General features: G+C 45.7%; 1 protein-coding gene across 4 annotated transcripts; it reads right to left on the bottom strand.

The window, feature by feature from the left end:
* Window positions 1-16,267: 16,267 nt before the first annotated feature.
* Window positions 16,268-25,787, bottom strand: NHLRC3 (NHL repeat containing 3). Of its 4 annotated transcripts, none has more exons than XM_052812713.1 (7): window positions 25,646-25,787; window positions 24,283-24,435; window positions 22,930-23,077; window positions 22,229-22,429; window positions 20,958-21,049; window positions 19,477-19,589; window positions 16,268-18,971 (listed from the first exon to the last, which is right to left on the bottom strand). In XM_052812713.1, exons 1-7 carry the CDS (start codon window positions 25,691-25,693, stop codon window positions 18,743-18,745), a joined length of 984 nt encoding a protein of 327 aa, XP_052668673.1. In that variant the 5' UTR covers window positions 25,694-25,787; the 3' UTR covers window positions 16,268-18,742. The 4 variants fall into 4 exon arrangements, with proteins under 4 accessions (XP_052668673.1, XP_052668676.1, XP_052668674.1 ...); XM_052812716.1 differs by having other exon boundaries at window positions 22,361-22,429; XM_052812714.1 differs by having other exon boundaries at window positions 24,283-24,399; window positions 25,646-25,773.
* Between the last annotated feature and the right edge of the window lie 524 nt (window positions 25,788-26,311).

Here is a 26,311-nt window from a genome sequence, read left to right as displayed (position 1 = left end):
GGCGCTCGCTATAAAGCGGCAATGAAGAACAAGGACGGCCCGTCAAGACGGCAGGAGGAACACAGAGAGCCTCCAGCATTAGCCAGGCAGGGCTTCCAACTCACCTCGTGTCGTGGTTTAACGCCAGCCGGCAACGAAGCCCCACGCGACCGCTCACTCGCTCCCCCCGCCCCCAGTGGGACGGGGAGACAATCGGAAGGGCGGAAGTGGGAAAACTCGTGGCTTGAAACAAAACCAGTTGAATCATTAAAAAGAAACAACAACAACAACAACTTGTAAGGAAAAGAAGAAAAAAAAATGACAGAGAATGGGGTGCAGGCAGCATGCCAGGGGTCTGAAGCCTGACGGATGATGGGGGGGGTGGGTGTGTGGAATAGGGGGGGGGGGGGGCGGGCAGGAGATAGGAGAGCAGGGGATGCGGGGGGAAACAACTCGTGTGGGTTAAAAACTCGTGTGGGTGAAGGGGGCGGGCCGGAGCAACAGGGGGGCATATGGGGGAGAAACACACACGGGGGGAGGGTAGGAGAGGGTACAAAGGTGCACAGGGGGACACGGGTGGGGATGACCTACCCCAGGGAGTCCACCCGGGATGATCCACAGCAGGTAACTCACCTGGGATAACCCGCAACAGAGAATCCACACTGGGAGGACCCCCAGCAATGCCCCTCAAACTGCCTGTGCTTCACCCCCAATCTTCCCCAAACTGGGGAGTTTTCTGCTTTTTCAAAATACTCAGTTTGGGGTGTGTTTCAGTGCTTTTCCACAACATAAAAAGGGGAGATCTTTTGGTTGTGGTTTTGTGCATGAAAATGGGGTGGGTTTTTTTGCTTTCCAGCTGCACAAATCCAGGCGGATTTGGCTTTCCCAGGAGTCCCAAATTCGTTCGTTTTTTTCCGTTGCAGACCCAGAATCAGGGGGTTTGGGGTTGTCCTGGTTTCGGCTGGAATAAAGTTTATTTTCTTCTGAGTAGCTGGTACAGGGCCATTTTGGATTTAGGATGAGAACAATGTTGACAACACACCGACGCTTTAGTTGTTGCTAAGCAGTGTTTATACTAAGTCAAGAACCTTCCAGCTTCTCATACCGCCCTGCCAGCGGAGGCTGGGGGTGCACAAGAAGAGTCGCTGAGCTAAAGGAGGATTCCAGGTAAACAGGTCAGCTCGAAATACACCACCTCCTTTAAAAGTTAAGGGCGATTTGAACGCTTAAAATCAGCATTTAGGCTAATTGATACCATTTTGAACACCTTCTTAGCACGCAAGTAAACACTCTTGCCGGTGTTGGAAAATGTCTCCTCCCTTCCTTACAGCAGAGATAACCCTGGGAGGCTGCGGGACGAGGTCGTACACAATCAGAATCTACGCTTAGGGATCCACCACAACAGCTACGGTCACGAAGGGGGGTCAAGGGAGAGAAATGCTCACTGACACGGAGGGGGAGGCAGGGGGAGAGGGACACACCCACAGACACACAGCGGGGGTGGGAAGTGGGAGCACTGCCACAAACAGTCAAGGGAAGGCGGTGACACACCCACGGATGTGCAAGGGGGGTGAGGGGAGAGACACAGCCACAAGCAGGTGGGGGGGTAGGGAGACACCCACGTACATGCGGGGGCCAGGGGCACATCCACAGGGGCTGGGGGCAGACACCCACCAGCACATGGGGAGCGCAGGGAGACACACCCATGGACACGCAGGGGGGCAGTGGGGGAGGGACACACCCACGGACACGCAGTGGGGCTGCAGGGAGACACACCCACAGACAGGTGGGTGCAGTGGTGGAGACACACCCACGGAGGGGCAAGATGGGCGGGGAGGCAGACACGCCCACATACACGCAAGGGGGGCTGGGCAGGAGACATGCTGTCACGTCCCAGTTTCTCAGGATGACAACTGAGGTTCGCTGATTCCCAGGTGAGGATTAAGGTGAAACAACACCAGGGATCCTATAACTCACAAAACTCAATTTTTATTTGCTCACAACAAGAACTGGCATGCTCGCCACCAAAACTGGTGTGAAGCTATGTCAGTAAACTGTAACACGTGCTAACCCTACCTCTCCAAACATATACTACAGGCCTGGCTTATTTGGGAATCAGTTCAGGGAAGACAATAAGGAGAGCCCTCCGGTCGAGTCACGAGGTTCAGAGCAGACCCCTTTGCTTTCTAGACTCCGTCTCACAGAGGAGCCCAGGGGCAGCTGGATCCACTCCTAGTCCCAGACTCAGTCAACGGTTTATGTCTAACAGGACGAGGTGTAGGGATTACAGAAAAGGAAAAGGGAAAGAGAGAGAAAGAGAGAAGAGAAAGATCTCACCAGTCCTGGGTCCAGCGTTGGTTCAGTCAGCTGAGGGGTCCAGTCCTGGTGGGCTTGCGCAAGTGGGGCTTCAGTTTGTGTCCTTTTATCATCCTTGCCCCTCCTTCAGGAGGGCACTTGAACTTACCAGGCTAATTAGGTGTCATGAGCGGTTTGTGAGCCTTTGGGACTTGGGGGTCATTTGGGGAGTAACTTCCCCTTCCCTGCACGGTGAGTTGCCCTGCTCAGCACATCAGAACAGGTAGCTGTGCACCCTCCGGCATGACCTCCCCTCCCCTCCTGTTGCTGATGGGTGCTGATCGGCTTCTTTTCACCTGGGGTTCCTTCCTAGGCAGAGTTCCTTGTTATGCAGTCAGTTGTTAAGTAGAACTTGCTCCACCACAATGTTTGAGACATTAACTCTTTCAGTCCCTCACAGAGAGTTTCCTCCAAAGGAGAAAAATCATCTTGGGTAGCTTCCTTGGAGGAGTCTGGGGCTCCTACCTGGAATCTCAGGTACCTAAAAGAGAGGTCAAAAGACTCTGGGAGTTACTGGGAGGAGTCACAGGTGGATCCCAGAGAGGAGAATTTCCTCCAAAAAAAAAAAAATCGTCTTGGGTAGCTTCCTTGGAGAAGTCAGGGGCAGCTCCAAAAGAAAAGCCCTGCTCCTGGTGCGACCGAGCCCTGCCGTGGGGGCCCCGCCTCGCCAGGACGTTGCCTCACACCTCCCCACCCCCCCCCTCCCCCCCCCCCCCGGCAAAAAGTGTGGAGAGGCAGCGATACAGCAGACTCAGCGCTGCACGCCCTGCTCCGACTGACCCTGCCTTTAGCATTGGACTAGATGATCTCTGGAGGCACCTTCCAATTACAACGATTCTGTGATTCTGTGGTATTAATCATTACAGCATCCATACCGTATTTATAGCCTATAACTGTAGAGTTATACCAGCTACTAGGAAGACAATTAACTCTATCCCAGCTGAAACCAGGACAGCCTTGTGATGCTGGGAGTTGTGTACTGCCTGCATCAAACTGTATTCCCAACTATTAACTACACCTTTTGCAAGCCAGCTTCTCAAAAGTTGTTTGCTGCTAGGTATTGGCCAACAATAAAATGCACAGGGAGAGAGAAGGTCTCAAAGAAAAGCCAAACCCATTAAAAACTAAACAAATGTCGCACAAATGTCACTTGGAAATAAGGAAATACGGTGGAGTGTAAGGAATCATGGCATGCAAGTATTCTCTCGTATATGGTTTGGCAGGCAGCCATTCTCATATCCTCCACATTCAGGGGCCCCATGCAGAACTCGGTCAGAGATGAGAACTTTCCTTCCTCTTCAGAAAGGCGCTCTCCTTGCTTACTACGGAAAAAATTAATGAAAGGAATTACACAGCGTGCCACAGCAGAAGGACAGATATCACCCACCCAAGACTTACGCTGTGGTCATGAAGTCTTCATGAATCAGCAGGGACACAAAAGTACGATTCAGGAAGGGACGCTGCCGCAGCGATGAGGAGAAGAGGGTGGAAAGAATGGAAGAAAGCAAGGGGCAATGACAGACTGCCAAACTCAAACAAATGCAGTGCTCTCTCTACCATCAGGAGATCAAACACCTGCAGGCTGTTCAGAAACGTATGCACACTACTGGCAGTGCCTTCCAAAGGGATTACGCTGAGGAAAAGACCTTAGTCACAGACAAGAGCAACATTTCAAGCATCTTCTGAACACTACACAACACCACAAGACATGCAGTAGAATTTCAAGGACCCAGTGTACTTCTCCAAAGGAGAAAGGAGACAAGTGTGGCACGAGATTTAATATAGCTTCAGGTCTGGAGACAGCCTAATTGGCATGGTGTTCATAGCACATTCTCTTCAATTCTGCAGCTAACAACAGTCACTTCCAGAGTAAACTCAGGCCCTGGCAATGCCTGTGCACATCTCATTGCAAAAGCAAATTCACTCACACTCATAAAACCACTCTCTAGGCAGAGGCTTGAGTCATTGCCTATGGCATTTTAGCCCTGCTGCAACCTCAGTGGCATGAAAACACGTGTTTCAGGATGCCACAATGCTCTTCTCTTTCTCTGATGCAGGGATACTTGCTGGCTCAAAAGGATCTCAGTCCTAGTTTCTGCATGGGTGCCACCACCTGAAAAAAGACTTAACCTCAACAGTTTAGAAGACTTTCCAAAAGCCTGTGAGGGCATCAACCTTGAACTGCTGTCTGATGATGATCACAGCCTTGAAGGATGTACACCGAGGAGCCAGATTATGCTGAGCCACTGCTTTGGCTTATGAATACTATCATTATTAATTACTTGTCAGAGGCTGAGACAGCAACAGCTCATAAAGTTTCAGACCAAGTTTGAGCCCTACAGAACACTCCTTCAGCAGGACCCAATCTATAAGCACCTGCTTTGGAATACCACCCTTAAAACCTAAGCAGCTCCAGCTCCTTTTTCAGAGCAGCTCAAACTTCTGGAATTATTATAGATCACAGCCTCCAGGATTCTCAGTCCCCTATCAAACTAAAAGCTCCAGAGTTCCTTGAGTGCGCTGGTCAAGGTTTTGCCCACTCACAAAAGCACTTGCCCATCATCTCTGCGTGCCTGACTAGCAGTCACAAGCAGATTCCTCCAGGGCAATACCCTCAGGGAAAGTCTCTTTTTCACTTCTAAAAGACCATCCTCTTCACTTGTTTTACATCTTCCCCAGCTGACCAGACTAGTCAGCACCCTGTGCTTTAGTTACTTTGCTGGCTACTAACTCAAACTTCCCATTTGAGGCTTACCACACAACTGTTACCTCCCACAACCCTCCTATTCATTGTCCCTTGCACACCCAAAGGCCACTTTACTTTCTCTGCCTTGCATGCCAGCAGTACCACAGACTAAAATACTCTCCCTTCACTCTCATTTCTCAGGCTTGCCACTACAGCGCCTTCTAGAAACTGAGAGCAGCAGTTATCCTAAAAGTCCTGCTCAGCCCCTCTGCCTGCAGGAGAGGCACGCTGTTGTTTCAAAACAACAGCACAGATTTGTCACAAACACATTTGAAAGATGAGCGGCAGTGCAAAGGGAACCTTACAAGAGAAAAAAATCCCAAAAGCACAACAAACAACTAGTGAGAGTTTCCAAAGACTCCTTCTACATCCACACTCGAGTGCCAGATTGCCAGGCCAGCAAAAGGCACATTGCTAACAGCAGACAGCCCGAGAAATAAGTACATACTTCGAGTACAGAGCTCCACAGCTGTGCTGGTTTTGACTGGGAGAGAGTTAATTTTCCCCACAGTAGCTTGCATGGGGCTACGTTTTGGATTTGTGCTGAAAGCAGCGCTTACACAGCGTCAAGGCCTTTTCTGCTCCTCACAGTGCCCCACCAGTGAGTCGGCTGGGGGTGCACAAGAAACTGGGGGGGGACAAGGCTGGGATGGCTGACCCCAGCTGACCCAAAGGATATTCCAGACCATAGGATGTCATGCTTAGCAATATAAATGGGGGAAGAAAAAGGAAGGGGGGACATGCCCAAGTAACTGTTAGGCGTGATGGAGCCCTGCATTCCTGCAAATTAAACACCTGCCAGACAATGGGAAGCAGTGAATGAATTCCTGATTTTGCTTTGCTCGCATGCACAGCTTTTGCTTTACTTATTAAACCGTCTTTATCTCAACCCATGTGTTGATTCACCCTTCTGATTCTCTCCCTCCTCCCACTACAGGGCAGTGAGCGAGCAGCCACGTGGGGCTTAGCTGCTGGCTGGGGTTAAACCACTACAAAGGCTCTAGAGCTTCTCAGTTAAACGCTTCAAACAAAATTTCAAAATACTGCCTGCAGTCACCAAACTGCAGGTCGTAGCTTTAACATGCTTACCTGTTGAAGTTGCCATACCGGATTTTAAATTTGTACACAAGCTTGCCTGCACGAAGAAACCTTGCTTCAGGCAACCGACAGGTACCTGCTTTCGACGACGCCTTCTTTCTTCTCGGAATGCCAGCGTAGGGAAGGAAGCAGGAGAGCCAACGGGACGTGACTGCTCTGGAAATGCCACTGCCGACCTCCCTGAAGCTTGACAGGCCTCTTGCCCCGGGGGGCTGCCAAGAACGCCCGGGCAGGATTGTGTCGCAGCCCGCCACCGACGCCAGGCTGTGAGGACCACCCCCAGCGGTTGCGGGTCCCTGCGGGGACAGACGGCAGAAACTCCTTTCCCTCCACAGCCGCACGACTCCGCGGTGCCCGCCGGCCTCCGCCGGACAGCCACCAGCGGCAGGCAGTCCCCTGCTGCCCCCGCAGCCCCGGGGGCGGCAGGGAGGGGCCGGGGCTGGCCGGGCCTGCGGGGGGAAGGCCGGGACCCGGCGCCCCGGCCTGCCGCGAGGGGAGATGCCGCCGCCGCCGCCACCGCCGCCGCCTCAGCCCCGCTGCCGGCCTGCGAGGCCCCCGGGCAGCCCCAGCGCTGGCGACCGCCGGGCAGCCCACCGCTCCACGCACGGGGAGGAGCCCCCGCCGCGGCCACCGGCCGCGCCGCGCCCGCCCTTGCCTCAGACGGGGCCGGGCCGGGGCTGCGGCCGGAGCGGAGCCGAGGGGAGCCGAGTCCAGCCGAAACGAGATGAGCCGAACGGAATCGAGGGGAGCGGAGCCCACCCGAAACAAGGTGAGCCGAGCGGAACCGAGATGAGCCGAAACGAGATGAGCCGAACGGAGCCGAGCCCAGCCGAAACGGGATGAGCCGAGGGGAGCCGAGCCGAGATGAGCCGAGCCGAGATGAGCAGAGCCGAAACGAGATGAGCCGAGCGGAACCGAGATGAGCCGAAACGAGATGAGCCGAACGGAGCCGAGCCGAGCCGAAACGAGATGAGCCGAGCGGAGCCGAGCCCAGCCGAAACGGGATGAGCCGAGCGGAGCCGAGCCCAGCCGAAACGGGATGAGCCGAGGGGAGCCGAGCCCAGCCGAAACGAGATGAGCCGAGCGAAGCCGAGCCCATCCGAAACGCGATGAGCCGAGCGGAGCTGATCCCAGCCGAGCCGAGAGGAGCCGAGCGGAGCCGAGCCCAGCCGAAACGGGATGAGCCGAACGGAGCCGAGTCCAGCCGAAACGAGATGAGCCGAGCCGAAACGAGATGAGCCGAGGGAAGCCGAGCTGAGCCGAAATGAGATGAGCCGAGCGGAGCCGAGCCCATCCGAAACAAGATGAGCCGAGCCCGGCCCGGGCGCCCCCTACCTGTGCTCCAGCTCCCCACGGTGCTCTGCACTGGCTGCCGCTGCCTCTGTGCTGCAGAGGCAGCTGTATTTTGGGGCTTGGAGCGCTTTGCGTTCCAGCGTGAGCCTGAAGCATCAGAGGAGTTGGCCTGTACCTCGTGGCAGGTCTTGCAGCTGCTTTCAGGGGGGTCTGGGCTCTACCCAGACCTCTCGAGTCAACGTTAACTCTGGTGCCTAATGACAGTATGCTGGCAGTGGCCCTGGTAGCTCAGCCCTTTCTCTCCCAAATTGCAATGATATCAGCAGGTTTGCCTTTTCTTGGTTTAGGCACCCTTCATGCAAAGATTCCCAGAGATTTTTTCATCCCTCCCCTACACACACAGTGGGATTCCTGGAGGGCTGCAGAAATGCAACAGCAGCAGCGTTAGGCTCTTCTGGGGTTTGGGGGAGGAAACACCCTCATAGATAGCTGTCTGGAGCCTTTCTGGCAGCCACCTTTTACTTTTCAAACAGACACAACCGAAAAGCTCCGATGGTCAGTGACCTAGCTGAGCGATGATCAAAAAAGAAGCCACTTTTTATCCCATGAAAGCCTAACAGCGACGTTTGTAGGAAAAACAATGTCGCCATTACTTCTGTTGTGCCAAACACAAAACCAGATTTTGGTGTGAAAGAAGAGCCTCCTGATGAACTAAATAAAAACCTAAACACAGAACTAAAGCAGACACTGATCTGCCCCCTTGGGGCAGCACAGTCAGCATTTCCCTTTGCCCTGTAAAGAACATCCTTTCCATTAAAATGAGGAGCTCCTCTTTGTTAAACCAGGAGGCAGTCAGTGCTCATGGGCTTCTGACGGCAGCCCTGCCTGGGGAACCCGGCTCAGACAAGCGCTTGCACCACTTTGGTGCTGCTCAGGAGCACCTGGACTCCTCCTGCCTCTCAGGAAATGCCTGGATCAGAAATGAGCTCAGCCCTTCTACTCTGCCTGGGGAACTGCCAGCTGGAAACCAGAGCGGCATTTTTCCAGGAGGAATCCTCTTTTCTCATTGCTTTTCCTTGCAGGTCACGTTTTCGAGGTAGGGTTTCCATCCCGCTTCCTCATGTCCTCTCCACAGTCACGCAGGTAAAACCACAGGGTACACCATGGTGTGTACCTTCTATCTCCTCTCTCTTGAGCAGAGGAACGCTTACTCCTATGAGCTGCGATGCGGGCCCATACAGGTGGGGAGAAGGACATAGCCTCTTTGAATTGCTGGAACTCCCGGGACAGCTCCTCTACAGCTGAGACACGGGCCCGTCGGGAGGAAGAGAGACTTCCTTCATATTGCCGGAGTCGGCCAGCCACTTCATCCACCATTTGTCCCTCGCCTTCTTTCCAGGACATCACTGCCAATGAGTTGGCATACGACGCTGGTGCACGGTCGTAGAAACTTTCGCCGCATGGGTTGTGTGCATTGGACTTCATCTGGATCTGTGGGTAACGGCTCGTCATCTGGATCATTATAAATCACCTCCAGCATGGCTAATTCCCTCAGGTACTGGATACCTCTCTCCATGGTGGTCCACTTGCCTGGGTGACATGTAACATCTTCCTTGAAGGGGTATCTTTCCTTCACACCTGACAGAAGTCCCCTCCAGAGGCTGAGGGCTCGTGTCTTTTTCCCAATCACCTTGTCAATGGCCCCTTCCCTAGACAGGGATCCCAGCTGCTTGCCTTCCCTACCCTCTAATTCCAAGCTACTGGCCCATTATCCCAGAATCAGAGCAGCCAGGTAACAATGTGCTCACCCGGATAGCAGCCGAAATCCTTTCGCATATCTTGCAGCTCACTCAGGGATGGGGATCGGGTGATTATCTCGGGTTCTGCCTCTTCCTCCTGTTCTCATGATGACCCTGGTTCACCTTCATCCCTCACTAAGCAAAATGATTTCTCCATGTATTTCGTCTTCTGTATAGGGGTGACTGACACCAGCACAGGTTGGTTCTCTGGTTCAGCTGCAGCGCCTGGCGCCAGGGTTGGGGTAGCTGCAGTGCTTGTCATGAGGGTTGGAATAGCCGCAGTGCCTGTCGGTCTGTTTTCCCTCCCTTCCCCCGAGGGTGCTGCATAATATCGAGCAGTGTTTGGTAGATACTGGCCAGGGCCCATCACAGGGCAGTAAGTTGTGCCTCTTTGGAATAGGCACCGCATTTTCCCTTCAAATATTCTATCACTTCATCAGGGTCCTGTAGCTGTTTGGGAGTGAATTTCCAAACCATTGGAAGTGAGAAGTTCTCTGGATACCTGCCCATCTTCTCCCACATGCCATGCCACCCATGACTATCCAGCCTTGGGGCAGATCCTTCAGTGGTATTCTTAAAAACCTTTTTTATAGCCCTAAACAAGACCTGAAGCACATTCAGGAGACATAGCAATACGAGCATGCTGGCTTGAACATCCCAGGGATATTCAAACTTCTCAAAAGCTGCTGTAATTAGCCTGAAGGAGGAAGGGGAGGTGAACGAGCGGGACATAGTGTTCCCCCCCAAACTTCCCCATAGGTTGGGTGCGATTACCAACAAATTCCGAGAGAGGGCGCGCGAGGTACGGAGTTATCAACATTCTTCTCATACCTAACTCAAAAACATAGCACTATACCAGTTACTAGGAAGACAATTAACTCTATCTCAGCTGAAACCAGGACAGTTATCAACATTAGTCTCATACTAAATCCAAAACGTAACATTATACCAGCTACTAGAAAGAAAATTAACTCTATCCCAGCCGAAACCAGGACAATGGGTTTCACAGCACCTGGCAGCCTTCCTAGGACAGCCTGGTGGCTGGCTCTGCTTTAGAGGTGGCCTCCCCAAGGCTGTCAGTGAGTCTGCCTTTTCAGGTAAGCTGCATCTTCGCAATGCTTTGTTAAGAAAAGAGACTTTTTTAACATAAGCCACTCCAGTGCTGTCAGGGTTTCCTGACTTGCGCTCCATCCTCCTCTCCCGTGCACTGCTGGGGAACTATGTGCAGGGATGAAGACTTGTGCATTGCTAATAACTGCGTGGGGATGGAGAAACAGTGACCAGAAAGCAGCAGGCCAGAGAGAAGACAGCTACATGCTAGACGCTGTGTGTGGCAGCCCTCTGCAGCTGGGTGGGCTCCAGAGGTAGATCCACGTGGGTCAGCTGGGGACAGGGCTGGCCAGCCATGCCTGCTGTGAGTAGTGGCCATGCAACTTGGCCACATCCAGGGAGGCAGTGGCTGCCACGTGTGCACAGAGACTGCAGGGTACATAGGTACCACATGAAGTACTGGACCCCCCGAGGGGCTTCCTCATCACTAGCGCACCGGGGTGACCCTCTGCTCCTGGGAGAGCTGGGGTGGACCTCCCAAATTGTGCTCCTGTGGGACAGCTATGTGCCTGAGCACTTGGAGCAGGGAGGTAGAGGCACTGTGAAATGGGTATCTGCTATTAATAACAACAACTTGACTCTATTAAAAGCAACAGCTTAATTAATAAAAGGTGTTTAATAAATATTGGCTGTGATCTGCGTTTCCTCCTGACTCAACTGTCTGTGAGAAAGAAGGAAATGTACAAGGAGACTGGTCAAAATGAGAACCAGGAGCTTACTGCTGGGCCATGCATCCTCATAAGAACATAGACCAGCATTTTCAAAGGTGCCACCTTAAAAGCTATCCCAAATATTTTTAATTCCTCCAGCTTGTTATCTGTTTTACAGATGATTCAAACTTTCTTTCTCCTGCTTTTGTCTGTAGCACCATCCATCACAGAGCCCCCTTAAGGCACCACCCTCGAGGCATATCATGGTAACCCTTAGTTATAGTATAATCTCCCACTCTTATAAAATTTTTCTAGAATTTTCATTCCTAAAAGCTCTGAAATTAAGACTGGGCATGAAGTAAGGTGCTGCAAGCCTTATTACAGAGCTAGTGTGGAATACGCTAGGTAGAATCACTCTCCCCTCTTCCCCCTGGAGCTCCACATGTCCTTCTTAATTGATTAAAGATACATTTCCACTGTAAGATTTATACACGTGTTGGAAGCACATGACCTAATATGATGATATCTTCCTTCCTTTCTCTTTTACAACATCCCTGTAGAGATAAATATGGGTATTTGCTTGCAGACCAGTCACCCACTACTATGAACATTGCAGCTGGGCTGTATAAGGAGGCCCCATTTGGGAGCTAACAGTCGTCTTCTGCCTGCTGGTTCCAGCTGCAAGCACGCACATGAGAATGAACCAGCACAACTATCAGCATTGTCTTGGCTGGAAATTATTAAAATGTTTGAAAGAGCACCTTCATTTTAATTCCAAGGTTTTTCCAAGTGCTCCAATCTTTGAACAAAAATTAGCCTATGCTTGTGCTACCTCACATTCATGTTAGACCACGGGTGATGATGTGTTATGGAAAAATGTAGTATCTTTTGCAATTTTGTTACCTGATGCAGGGAGTATAGTGCTTTTCATCTCTGGGACAGTGGGCAGGTACCACAGGCAGCCAGGGCATGCCCCCTGGGCGGAACATCAAAGCTGACCAAACTGAAGTAAGGGCAACTCTGGCCTCCTTTGCTGAACCTTTTGATTTTCGGTAAGACAAATGAACTGACTTTGTGACTATATGTTCTATTCAAAAAGCACCTTCAACACTAAAACCTTAGGATATTTGCAAACTCTTATCTTCCTTTCAAGCTATCTTCTCCTGCATAATAGATACCACATGTCTCTGCCCATCTTTATTCTCCACCTCACCTTTGCACACCAGCAGGGTGTATGTCCTTACTGAATCCTGAAGCCAAACTAGTTCAGAGCAGCAGCTATAGGGAAAAAGGCATATTCATGCAGATGCCATAAATGATGAAATGCTGATGATAATGAACACGGTAGCTGGATACAGTCAAGGATTTTTAACAGACTCTTCTTGCTCTTCTTTCTACTATTTCTAGTTCCACTGTAGCCTTCCTGAGATTAGAAGGCAGAAGAAGAACCAGAATTGCCTGTAGTATTCAAAATGAGCAGGCACCAGGAATTTACATAATTACATTGCAATGCTTTCTGTTTGATCATCTGGTACTTTCCTAGTACCGCCCATTATTCTCTTTGTTTTCTGACTGCTGCTGAGTTTGGAAGCTGATATTTTCATAGAACAATCTTTTATGAGCCTGGGATCATTTCCTAAATGACTATATCTATCTATCTCAAAGCTATCATAGTGTGTATATAAAATTAGACTTCTTTTTACTAATTATACCTGATTTTATGTATATCAATATTATATTCCTTTTGCCATTTTATTGCCCAGCCATTCAATCTCACAATATCCTTCTGCAACTCTTTACAGCTTTTGTCTTTACTCTCAAGCCTGAGTAGCTCGGTATTGTCAGTAAATTCTGTCCCTGGCTTCCCAAGTCCATTTCCAGATAATTATCAATATATTGAGCAGCATAGAACTACTTTTTAATGTACTTCATTTATAATCTTTTAATTAGCCTTTTGTAATTATCCCTTCCTTCTTATTTCACACAATTTCTTTATGGACACTTGCCAAAAGATGCTGCTGAAAGCCCTTTGAAAATTTAAGCAAAATTTATTAGCCAGATCATCCTGACATACATGCTCAGAGATTCTTCCAAAGACCTGTAATAGGTTTCATGGCTGTGTATCCAATATATCTACTCTTTCGTTATGGTTTATGTCAATTGGCAAGGTACAGCCATCAATTCTGTTGGATCTCTACAGAATCCTCACACATAGGTGTGGGGTTTTTGGTTGGGGTTTTTTTGTTGTTGTTTTTTTTTTCTTTAAAACATATTTGCCCTTTTTTCTTTCCTCTGGTACTAAGGCAGTTCTAGGCAGAAATTAACATTTCAGAAATCTTCTGAAAATACTGAATTACCTTAACGAAATTAACACCTGCTAGCAACTTATCAGTTTAATAAGCCATTTACTGACACTTCCAATTTCAGCCAGATCTTCTGATTAAGACCCTGTCAAAAAAAGTTAACAGCATGGAAAGTTTGCTAAGGACTTCAACAGCAAGCACAGATAAAAAACTCAGTTATCTATTCTGGTCTATTCTTCCAGCAGTGTTCCTTTACACCTTGACCACCTAGTTGCCCAAATCCTTTGACAACTGTCAGGGACAGCACTGTACTGAGAGCCACATCAAATCATGGGGACATAGTATTACTCCTATACAGCACAGAGATAGGTTTAGTGGTGGCCATTCTAATATCCAGACATCCTGTTGCGCAGTAAACTTTCTTTTGGATTTGTTTGTTTTTAATAAAAAGTGCTATGAAAACATTTTGAAATTAAAGCCTTACCAGTATTCCACTGCAAGGCAAGTTTTCCAATCTATACAGTTTAGACTAGGAGCGGAGCAAGAGATGTCTCAGTCATCATCTGTAAATGACTCCATGGGGGATAAGAAAAAAACCTTCCATATTAGGTCTCTAAGCTAGCTGAAAACAGAAAACATGAGGTTGAAGACAAATAAACCCAGACTAAACATAAAGTCTTCCCTTTATTATGATGTTTATTGACTACTAGGAATGATTAAAATATACAGACCTTAGCTATCCCAAGATATGTTTTGTTTGTGAGAGATAACCATCATAGCTCAGACAGAATTAATAGGGTTACTCCTGATGTAACTGGGCCAAGTTTTTTACCTCTGTTTTGCAGATCCAGTTACAAAATTATATTTGGTTTCCTCAGCCTCAAAACATGTGATCTTATGATAAATTATGTCTATTCAATATCTCATTTGTATCAGTGTTACTTTGGCTTTAATGTAGTAACAAATCATCCTATGTGCATAAATTCATATGCTCCTACTTTAACACTTTATATAAGCAATGTGACTTTGATGCTTTATGTACACTGAAAGACTCAAATATTTTAAATCACTTACCTGGAGAAAAGTCCGTGTTCAAACTTTTTAATGGCAACTGCTGGCAAATACAATTCTTGCAGATGAAATCCCCCCAAAAAGTAGAATAAAATAATAATACAAAATCAGAGCAAGGTTTTTAGACAAAGGAAGAAAGGAGGGGTAGAATAAAATCGGTGAATGAGATCCAGTAAGCTCAGCTCTAATCTCACTGAGGGTCACCTCTGTAGGGAAATATACTGGCATTGCTCTCTTGGTATAATTATGCTGCTACAGTTGTACTATTATAAATTACTGTGTTTCCAAAGCAACATATCAGGAGTAATTCCGTTAAAAGCAATGACATAAAGACTAGAAGAATCAATTCACCATACCAGTTGTCTCTGGACACTGAATTACTGACTTTTTTTTTTCCTAGGAAAAACAATGGAAGTAAATAAAAGATGGACATGAATCCAGTAGTAATAAGCCAAAACAACTACAATATAATTATCTGCTTATGTTTAAAGCAATCTATTTTGAAAAGAGAAAGGAAGTCTGGAGCAATTAATTATCTTTGTTAACTTACTCCAGATGTTCAGAAATTACCAGCTGTTTACATTTGCTAGTATATAGTTACACCAAGTACACCAAGCATCAGCAGGGGTTTGGTGCCCTCATGTTTTATACAAGCAACTCCAGTGACTGCAAACACTTCTTGGTGATAGATCACTTGTGAAGACTTCTCAGGTTACAAATTGTTAAGAAAGTGTCAACTAAGATAACTAAATACTTAATGCTTCAAAAAGGTTAATAACCACTTTAAGGTGGAACTTACAGTAACAAGCAGAGCCACAGACATACCTGTGCACCTTGCCTTCAGCTTTTATTGAGACAGTTCAGCCTCACTAAACTGATCTTGCATGGCACAAGCCTGATTCAGGCTTCTTTTGTTTTGGCCAGACAGATATTGTTAATCAATTGCTGACTACAATAACACACACACACAAAAAGGCTAGTTAGCATCACAGAAAAAAAATCAAGATGAACTGTATTAACAGATCTTAGAATCAGAAGAGAGAGGACTACATGACCTGGTCCTACCTCCTGGGAATGTCATCCACTTAACAATCTAGGTACTTAACCAAAGAAAAGGATCAATTAAAAAAAAAAAAAACCCAACAAAAAAACCGTAACCAAAAGCTAACCAACCAACCAACACCCCCCAAAACCCAACACAAAACGGTCTGCAAAGTTGGAGACATAAAAACATGGAATATTCCTATTTCCTTTACTTGGATACTCCAGTGATTACTTCTCACATTTAAAAGTTGCCACTTATTAAATAAAATTAGATTTTTGGGGTGTTTCAGAAATCACCTTAGGTTTTCTTTCTTGTCTAGTTAGCACTGTAGTGTGTTACTTTTCTTCTTGTGCAAGTATTTCTAACCCATAGAGAAGTCCCTTCTTGATCTTCTAAAAACTGAACAGATTGCTCGGTAAATCTTTTCTGGAAATAAAACCGGATTCTATATTAAGAAGTGTTCTGTTAGTTTGTTTATAATTTCCCTATTAGTGTCAAAAGGGTATACAGTTTAAATTTTTTTTTTTTTTACTTGACATTTACATAACTCATCACCCCATTTTACTAATTACTCAGAGGAAAACATCTGGGAAAGATTTATATGCCTTTTTTGGTACATATATTAGAATGTAAAAGAGATGGGCCACAGAAATAGTAATGTATAAAGATAGCATGGAATTTTAGATTACATTTGAACGTTAGTATCAGATATTATTAAATACCTTATTAAAGTGCTGAGGACCCCATATTTAGCAAAGTAATCCATTGCAATGGAATGTATTGATATTAGTACAGAAATAAAGAGCCCAAGCCTTCCATAATGTGAAATTCTTGATTTATTTTATCAAATTATCCTAGTATACAGTTTTTCAGAAATCAGTTTTGAGACGATACATAAGAAAACCTTCAGAAAATTAGCAAGTTAGTGTACAATCAATCATTTTCTCAGTCTGGTCATAGACGCAGAGGTAACAAGGAGTCTAACCACCTCATACTAGTTAATAATGAGCACCCTTTCTTATCACAGATACCCAAATTCCTAGAGGCAAGGCACATTTTGGTACCATGGCCTATTTCAGTAAATCCAGACAAAACTGGATGAACGCTCCCCACTTCTAGGGGCTGCAAAAGCCCATGTAAAAAGAGTTGAAAGCAGATCCACGCAGCAAACAGAAACTTGTGTAAAAGTAACTTATTCATCCACATCCAAAAGCGCACTGCTCCTTTACTGATCATGTTCCCAGAGAGCTTCGAGTTCTGTTTCAAATGGAAGTGACAAAGGAAAAACAAATAAGGAGAGGATGTGGTAAGGAAGGATGGATATGGCCGGACCCCTTACACCAAGATATACTCAAATATAGTTAATGATATTATAGTAATATTTTTAGAAAGAAATCCATCTTGTGTAGGTGAGAAATAGCTAAATTGCACACAGAGCAGAGATCCCTGAGCTAGTGAAGAACTAGTTAGAAAATCCATACAACACACCGCAAAGCAATGTGGACCTATCCATCTAGGTCTAGCAGAAGTACTGCTACTTTTTCAGCTAATAAATATTGCTTACTAGCTCCCATTCAAGACCATGTGAATCATGGACCATGTTTGCTAGTGTATAACCCTGAAGTTCTGGTTCTAAAGCTTGCATGTGGGCAGCCAGGCAAGATCTGCTTTTGTTCTTGTGGATATAGCCAACAACAAAGCATTCACATTTAGTGCAGTAACCTCAAATAGTACTGAAATCAGGCCAGCAGGCTCCACAGCTGAGTTAATTTCCACAGAAAATATGAATCTGACTTTTCTGGACAGATTTTCCATCTGCTGACCCACAAATTTGTGATCATAGGTTGAAACCTGCCAAATTAAGCAGCATTTGCTTTTGATAACATTCACTGAATCAGGTATTTCCCATCAGAATAATTCTACTTCCCATATTCCCTTTCTAAGGAAGTAGAAAAAAAAATTGTCTGTTTTAGCTGGTAATTAGCATTAAAATAGCCCACACAGTAAAATATGTGTGTGAAAACAGCAAAAATCCTCCCAAGTGTTTTGAAGAGCTAGTAAATAAATATGGAATGTGAGTCCACAGCTTTACAGAGGTAATCAGTTATTCACTGTCTCATTTCTGCCATGCCATTTTCCCCATCCCATTTTCCTATACCCAGTTCCCTCTATCCTATAAAGTGAACTAACTTAAAATCTTGTAGCAACATGTAAAGAAAACAGAACCACTCTGAATTGGGAATGGAAAAAGACAGCATTTTTTAGGACAGAGCATGGAGACATCTCCTAGGCTATAGCATAAGAAACTTAACTTTAGACATTAATGGAGTTGATGAAGTCCAAATTCTGGATATAAAACAGTTAAAAATCCCCAAATCAAAACAGATGCACTTCTGTTAACTGACAGAGCTTCAACAAAATTGGGAGAAAATCTGCATCTCCCAGTCCCTAATGCTGATTAAGACTTTCCTAGCAAATCACAATTTGTTTATCTTGAGGAACTTAAAATGAGTTGAACTTCAATATGTACCACTATGAAATCTTGTGGAACAGAAAACTCATGCTGATATAAATCAAATCAGATTAAGAATTGATTTAGTTAAGAATCAGTACTTGGCTGCTGTGCACATACTTTTAATTTCATTTGAAGTGCCTGATTATCAATTTAACTTAAGCTTATTATAGACTTTACCACTTTAGCTAGAGCTGAAAACTTAGATTTCAATGCTTATGTCGTTAACCACCTAAGGCAGGTGCCAGTATCAGCACTGACACCGGTACCCCACAGCATCTTATTCAACATCATAACACATCCCTATATTCAGTGTTGGGCAGTATCAGCGCAATGATTAAAAAAAAACAAGAGAAGAAACATTGAAATGAGGTGCTCGCCTCCTAGGAAATCATTTATACACTTCTTTCAGACAGTTCTGACCTTCATTTAACAACACACACAAGCTTAAGTAGAGGATGCCAAGATGACCCTATACATTTAAGAACAGCAGCTGTGTTTGTAAAGTTTTATATAATAAAATTAAGATGCTTATCAAAGTCATTTTACAGTTGCCAGCAACAAAAGCAAAAGGCACCACAGCATTACTAAAATGAGTGACAGCTCAAGACCAAGTACTTCTCCAGGACTGCAGAACAGCTAGGACAGATTCTTAGCTCTAGCGTTCTGGGGGCATGTTCTGTGCTTGTTGAAGGAAACACAAGCTACAGAGAACTCAAGGAAATGTGGTCATAGGTCTTATATGTCACAGCGCTTGTGCCACGGCAGTTGTGGGAAACCATCAGCTTAAGGGTACGTATTTTTGTACTTGCTGGGCTCCAATCTCTGCAACATAGACTGCTCCACTCTTCATGTCTACATCCACAAGGTGTGGTTTGGTTTCATCTGCCAGCTGGACTGTGTTGACCATAACACAGTCCCCAATAGAGCCAACCGGTGGTGCTGCCAAGACTGCTAACCGGTTGATATTCAGCTGAGCTACGATCAAGTATTTGTAATTGCCAGTAAATCTGCGAAAGACAGAAATGTATTTTTGAACTATGAATTCCATATGACATTTTAACACAACCATGCACTTTTAAACAAACAAAATCTCCTTAATAGTAAAGTTTTTGAAGGCTACAACAGACTAAATGCAGTGAAACATTGAGAATTAACTTGTAAGCCTTGCTCTACATGTTGCTGCTCCTTGAGACAGATTATGCTACAGAAAGCTCATTTAAGACAATCTCTCTTCCTGTAAAAGCTGCACCAGTAAGGACAACAACACATAACAACCTTAAAATGAAGTTCCCAATCCTGCACTCAAATCCATGGGTCTTGTTATAAAGCCAGGATTTCCCTGTCAAGATAAAACTGTGCAGATCTTTGCATATGATTAGAGCCCAGCACCCTATCAGTTAAATTGGTTAACTCCTTGTCATCAGGCATTAAATATCAACATTTTAATTCATCAGTAAGAGTACGCATTTATTTATGTAATTACATGCTTCTAGAAGAACTGTTCAACAATACCGGACAGAATGGGGTCCATCTTCTGAAAAACAGCTGCTCCAAGACCCGAGCCATTCCCCTGTGACTTTATCAAAAACTTGGATTCTTTTGTTGTCTCTATCTGCAACCCATACCTGTTAAGAACAAAAACCATGGCTGTTTACAAACGGAACAAATCAAATGCATTAGTTTCTTACCCAAGCAAAGTATCCTGTAGTAAAAAAGAAGTACATCTTGGAAGAATGTACCTCCCCATTCAAAACTATGTAAGTAGATATGACTTCCAGATACAGAACAAAACTGCCACATAGTTAACATACACAAATTATTTTATACTATTTTAACAGAGAAATCAGTGCCTTCTCTTCATTTGTGTGGCTATGATATGGATATATTTAGTAGGATTTTTTCCCCTCTCAGTGAGGACATATTCCCACCTATTTAATTCTAACAATTTGTTTTTCAAAGGTAGTCTTATTTCATGATCCAGGCCTATGATGACTGCATCTGCAATCTCTTGTACTACAATCACTGAAGTTTTAGCAGTTGACAACCTGTCAATCTGGTAAGTAAATTTCATTAGTTTTCTGGGATATCACCCAAAAGGGAGCCATAAACAAGTTGACCCAAGATCTTTCATCACTATTTTTAAATGAAACACTACTACAGAATTCTCTTAGATTTCTTAGGAATTAACAATTATTTTTTACCTAGGCTGACGATCAACACTATGTTGGCAATAAAGTCGTAGCCCATCGCAACTGCTGTCTTTGAATGTATATACTCATGGTTACCCTTCAACACAAAGCAACCATGTTCCTCCCCTTCTCCCTCCCACCCTGCCAGTTTTGGCAGGGAAGTGATTTTTATATACACTGCTTACTCTGGTTCAGACAGCATCAGCAGAATTAGCTCAAACCAGTGGTTTAAGATGTTTTAGTCAAGCAATCTTATTTTCCCTGAAACAGATTAAGGAGCAATCACATAAGTCCTCTACAAGGGCAGCAGAGCAAAAGCCAGACTACAATTAACACCTGGCAGAAGTAGACTCTTGAATGTCTGGAGCTGCATGTAGAAAAGGATGTCCACAACCTAGCTGGAGCCTTACTATCATCTTAAGCTTATTCAGAATTTCCAAATATGAAATTAAAGTCCCCTGAAGAAATATAAGTGCTTGGATAGATATTTATTACAGAACATAATCCTCCTGTACTCTCACAATGGCAACCTGTTAGAAACTGCAGGAGAAACACTGTTGTTGCATGGACTTTGACAATGTAACCGGTCAGAACCCTTTTGTTAACCTTGGAGCCAGCTACTTCAGTAGAATCTGCAGTATGAAACTTCAGCTCATGACCATTATCACACTGAAAACTGTAACCCCCATAAAATGACCCAGATCACAACAATTCAATTAAAAAAGAAATACAATTTGTTTGGTTCAAATACATGTAAACAACTCTGTTGGAAGATGAAAAAAAAATTCTCCCTCTATTCTTTACCCGTCCAAAATGATCCACTGTTACACTGTGAGGAATCTTGAACTGACCAATGCCGGTCCCATTTGTTCCAGTCAGCCATATCTCTTTGTAATCTAAACAGTGAGCACCATGAAAAATAAAAGTAAAAAAAAAAAAAATCACAGTAAGAAAACAACAAATAAACCAGCTTTAAGTCATTCCCTTGCAAAGTTACTTTGAGTAATTTTTAAAAGGTGAAATTTCTAAACTCAAACTTTTTAAACACAGTACTCCTGGTACATAAACCCAAGAAATACTGGAACTACTGCAGTGACTGTTGGATTGTTATTAGTGGTTTCAGGATTATGGTTACAGAAATGTAGCCACTGGTACACAAGAGCCATAGTCCAAGGCTCTATGAAGCACCGTATTATAAAATAAAAACATTAAAAAATAGAAATAGTTGGCTGATGATATTAATTTGTTTACTAAATTGATTTTTTGTTTGTTACCTGGCAGTTTTGAGTTTTAAAAATTTACCATTTTGCAAACTAGATATTAGGAAACCAACTGTTTTATGATAGTACAAAGGAGAAACGGTAGCTCCTCCACTTTTTCCCAACTGTAGGCATGCACAGACTCCTCACTCATTGCCCTAACCAACACTGATCATTTAACTGGGGAATATGAGCAAGCTAATTGAAATCACGGAATAATTTAAGTATAAAAGATCTCCAGACAACGTCGGGTCCAACCTGCTTCTCAAAGCAGGACTAGCCTTGATAACAAATCCAACTCTGAGGTTAGATCAGGTTACTCATAACACATCAAGTTTTGAGTGTCTCCAAGAGTGGAGACTGCACACCATCTCTGGGCAAACTATTCACTGTCTGATCACCCTCACTCTGAATCGTTTCCTCCAAAAATCGAACTGGAATTCACCCCTCTTGCATCTTTTACTCAGTGTTCCTCATTCTTCACTGTGCATCTCCAAGAAATGTGTGGCTCTGTCTTCTCTATACCCTCCCATTACTGACTTGAAGACAGCAATAAGAATCCCCTTCAACCTTCTCTTTCGAAGACTGAACAAACTCATTCTCTCAGCCTCTTTTCATAAACAGAACTGTTTCATAAACAATTAGGAGATTTCTCCTGAAGTGACAAGCAATAAAACAGGATCTCATTCAACAAAGTCTTCAAACTAATGTTAAATGACAGCTCTACCTAGTCCTCACTTAAAAATATTCTCAAGCTGTGTTATCTAGAATTCAATTTTCAATGGTCAGCTACTGCAGAAGTTCATTTTTCCGTACCGTTGGATAGTTTGAGCAATCTGTTGTTCATTCCTCCGTCCCCATCCACAACATAGATATCTCCACTCTCCTCTACAAAGATCTCTGCTGGTTGATCAAATTGTAGGGGAATCAAACTTGAACCAGCATTACCTGGCGTGCCCAAGATCTGCATAAGTTTACCCGAAGGGCTATACTGTTTCACGGTGTGCCCATATTTCCCTGAATTAAGAAAAAAAGTGCAAAAGCATCTTAACAAAACAAAACGTAAGTAATACAACTGATTACCAACATTAAAAAAGAAAATCTCCTGATACTCACAAGTGATATTAGTAAATCAAACAGACAAAATTCTATAGTGAGAATATGACTGTGTGTTAGTAAATCCATGGGCTACAACAATATTCATCCATTGTGTCAGGGTCACCACACCTAGGACAGACAATAAGTCTAGCCAGAAGATTTTATTTTTTTTCCCCTGATACTTCTCCTGGGGGCGGGGGAAGTGCTTACTAAGTTCAGAAGCTATAAGCAGACATACAACACAACTTGTGAACCTTCAAAGTATTTTGTGCAGTACAATGAAAAGTTTGTTCACAGCAAGAGAAGCACAAATTGTGTCAGAATTGTTTGAGAGACTTAAATGAGTTGTGTAGAATAATATCTGCAGTATTAGCATTTTCTTCCCCACCTAATACTTCTCCTATCACCACCATGCATACCTGTTCCAACATCTGTGATCCATACTGAACTATCTGTTGCAGTGTTCAATACAAAGATACCATGAGGCATTTCAACTGTATTATTCCAGGAGTAAAGAAAATAGCCTTCCTCTGAAAATACAAGTACCTTTGGCACATTGTCTCCTCTCTGAAAAGGAAAAAAAAGGTCTATTAAGAAAGCATATTGTCCTCATTTCGGCTTGGATAGAGTTAATTTTCTTCTTAGTAGCTGGTACAGTGTGTTTCAGATTTAGCGTGAGAATAATGTTGATAACACACAGACGTTTTAGTTGTTGCTAAGTAGCGCTTATCCTAAGTTAAGGATTTTTCAGTTTCCCATGCTCTGCCAGCAAGCAGGTGTAGAAGAAGCTGGGAGGCAGCATGGCCAGGACAGCTGACCCAAACTAGCCAAAGGGATATTCCATACCACAGAACGTCATGCTCAGTATATAAACTGGGGGAAGCTGGCCAGGAGGGGTGGATCGCTGCTCAGGCATCAGTCAGCTGGTGGTGTGCAACTGCATTGTGCATTACTTATCTTTTCTTGGGGTTTATTTTTTTTTATTTTATTATACTCCTTTTCATTACTATTATATTTTGATAGTATTAAATTTTATTTTACTTTAGTTATTAAATCATTCTTATCTCAACCCACAAGTTCTACTTTTTTTCTGATTCTCCTCCCCATCCCACTGGGAGGGGGGCAGTGAGAGAGCGGCTGCGTGGTGCCTAGTTGCTGCCTGGGGTTAAACCATGACACATATTAAGCAAGTAATCCTATTTGTGAAAATTCTTTTTTGAAAGGTTTTTGCAACAATTCATGAATCCCAATAATCTCCTGAGATTGTCTGGTAGATCTCATTTTTTCCAGCTAGAAAAGAGAGAGAAGGGTTTAATTTTAGCATGTGAAACCTTCCACTCATTCTAGTATTTCAACTTAAATCACATAGAGTCCAATTTTCAGAGCAGCCAAGCTCCTGCAGCTATCTTGGTCTTCATTTTGAATTGTGTTTTTATGTTCTCGCTGAAAAATATGCCAAGCGTAACAGAGGCATGAAAAACTGTAACAGTACTTACTAGCTGCATGGCACTCAAGCACTCATACTGTGCTTTATAATTAAATCCCACCTCTTTCCATGGAGGGAATGTCCTACCTGTGACCTAGAGATACCAGTTAAAGCACAACTGCTTTAAAAAATGGATATAGCAGAGATATCTATACTTATATTTTCACTAATTGTGATACAGTAATTATTCATACAGACACACACACACATCCCAATCTAAACCAGACACTTTAAAGGCAAAAATACAGTAGAACAACAAGGAGAGAAATATACTATTCTCACTCACTTGTCCCACATAGACCAAACCATGAAGAGAGTCAACAGCAACACAAAATGTTTGGCCAGTGAAGTATTCTGGAATTTTAGGCCAGCCTATGTCCAGCTTGTACATCTGCTGCTGTCCCTTCCAAGGAGAGAAGTAATCAAATGCTATTAAAACCTGAAAATACAAAATAAATATCCATTAGTTAAATTCCATGATGGTGGGATCAGAAGGATCAGCAGGAGAAAGCAACTGTGTACCGAAGAATCATAAATTGATTTATTCAATTTAAATTAAGAAGATCGATAAACAGAAATAGGCTTGTAGCTAGGGTTTTGGACTGCAAACGGGAAAATTTCGACAAACTGGAAATTAGCTGATGAAGGCCTTTGGCTAGAGGGCAAAAAACACACCCCAAAATTTTTTACATTTAAGTTGCTATTACAATCTGTAAATCGCCCTCCAAAATGAAGAAAACAGGAGGGAAGGTTCCAAATGCAACAGAATCAATAACCACTTCAAGATATGAAAATAGGAAAAGTCAGAATAAAGGGAAAATACAAGTCAAGAAAGAAGACTGCATCTTGGAAATGGGGAAGTGTAAGATACCAGGAACTGCAAAACTCAGGTCAATGTATACATTTTAAGGGATAATGGAAATAAAAAAAAATCTTCCACCTTTTTGTTCTATTTTTCCAGCAGAAGAACAGAAGCTAAGCACAGCTACGCTGCTGCAAGCAAAGCACTGACACGGAAAGATCAGGCTAGAACTAAGAAGTAACAAGTGGTGACCCTGAAGCATGAGGGCCATCTAACGTTTCTGTTAATTGCCTTGCCAGAAGCAGGGGTAAATTGATGGCACAGAACTACGAACAACTTAAGAAGGACTAGACTACCATGAAGGAAAACCGAGAGCAATTAAGTAGGGAGAAAATCCCACAGTAAGATGTGCAAAGTTATTCACCCAGAGATTATTAAGTAGCAGAGCGTATTGCTTGCAACCCCCTGAAAAAGAATCACCCAGCACACGCACTTATTTCAGAAGGGCTGTAACGCCGTAGGATCAAGCCCCCGCCGAGAACGACCAAGGCCAGGAGAGGCGCGGAAGGCACCACAACGAAACGGGCCCCGGGACCCCGACCGCACCCCCACGCCCCGGCCGGTCCCCGCGCAGACCGGCGACGGGCGGGCGCTGCGGCCGCACCACGGCCCCGGCCCCGACCCCGCCGCCCCCGAGCGCGCTCCTCCCGGCGCTCCGCCGGCCCCGGCCCCCGCTCTCCGCCTTCGGGCGAGAAGCCGTAACGGGAGGACTTGCGCAAAGCGCCCACACTTCAGCCCCTCCCTCCCTCAGGCCGCGAAAGACAGGCGCGCCCCGGCCGCCACCCACCTGCGAGCCCCAGAGCAGGGCCAGCAGGGCCAGCAGGGCGCCGGCCATGGCCAGCCAGGGCCCGGCGGCCGCTTCCGCCTCACGGAGGCCGGGACGGGGAGGGGCTGCCGCGGGCGGGCCTCGTTGCCACGGCAGCCACGTGACCGCCCGCACCACCCCTCCCCAGCGGGGGGCCTCCCCCCCGCCGCTTCTCCCAGCGCCGGGCTGCCCGAGGCCGTGCCGGCTCCGAGCCGAGCGGCAGCAGCGCAGAGGCAGGCCAGAGAGGGTGCAGCGACGCCCCGCAGAAGCGGCCAACGTTTCGACACGACGCCCAGGAGCCGAAAGAGCGGGAGTCCGGCTCGAATTTCCGCCGTTTTCGCGCAGGCATCGTTGTTGTGGCCAGCGTGGAGCAGGGCCTTCGGCTCCGCGCTGTGATGTCACAGGAGCGCGACGGTGGAGAGGCAGGGCCGGCTGAGCGGGGCGCGCCGTCGGTGACTCTGGGCTGCGCGCCGCGCCCTCCCTGCCCAGGCCGCATCGGCCCGCTGCCCCGCGTTCCCCGGCGGCCCCTCGGAAGCGCCTCGGCCCCCGACCGCCGGGATCCACGGGCGGCGGCGCAGCGAGCTATGGGGCGTGGGGGCGCCCCGCAGGCGAGCGCGGGCCGGCCGGGCCTCGGCGCCGCGTGCTGAG

The sequence above is a fragment of the Harpia harpyja genome, chromosome 17 (genome assembly GCF_026419915.1).
Source record: "Harpia harpyja isolate bHarHar1 chromosome 17, bHarHar1 primary haplotype, whole genome shotgun sequence".
Classification (NCBI taxonomy): Eukaryota; Metazoa; Chordata; class Aves; order Accipitriformes; family Accipitridae; genus Harpia; species Harpia harpyja.
The sequence above is the reverse complement of the archived record's forward strand: the minus strand, read 5'-3'. Positions and strand labels throughout refer to the sequence as shown.

What these genes read in the sequence shown, in the direction of transcription:
- NHLRC3 (XM_052812713.1), bottom strand. Translation starts at nt 25,693, where the DNA reads ATGGCCGGCGCCCTGCTGGCCCTGCTGGCCCTGCTCTGGGGCTCGCAG. An exon ending in GATCACAGATGTTGGAACAG is followed by an intron (nt 22,430 to 22,929) that starts GTATGCATGGTG and finishes TTCTTAATTCAG; the next exon opens with GGAAATATGGGCACACCGTG. An exon ending in ATTGCTCAAACTATCCAACG is followed by an intron (nt 21,050 to 22,228) that starts GTACGGAAAAAT and finishes CTCACTGTTTAG; the next exon opens with ATTACAAAGAGATATGGCTG.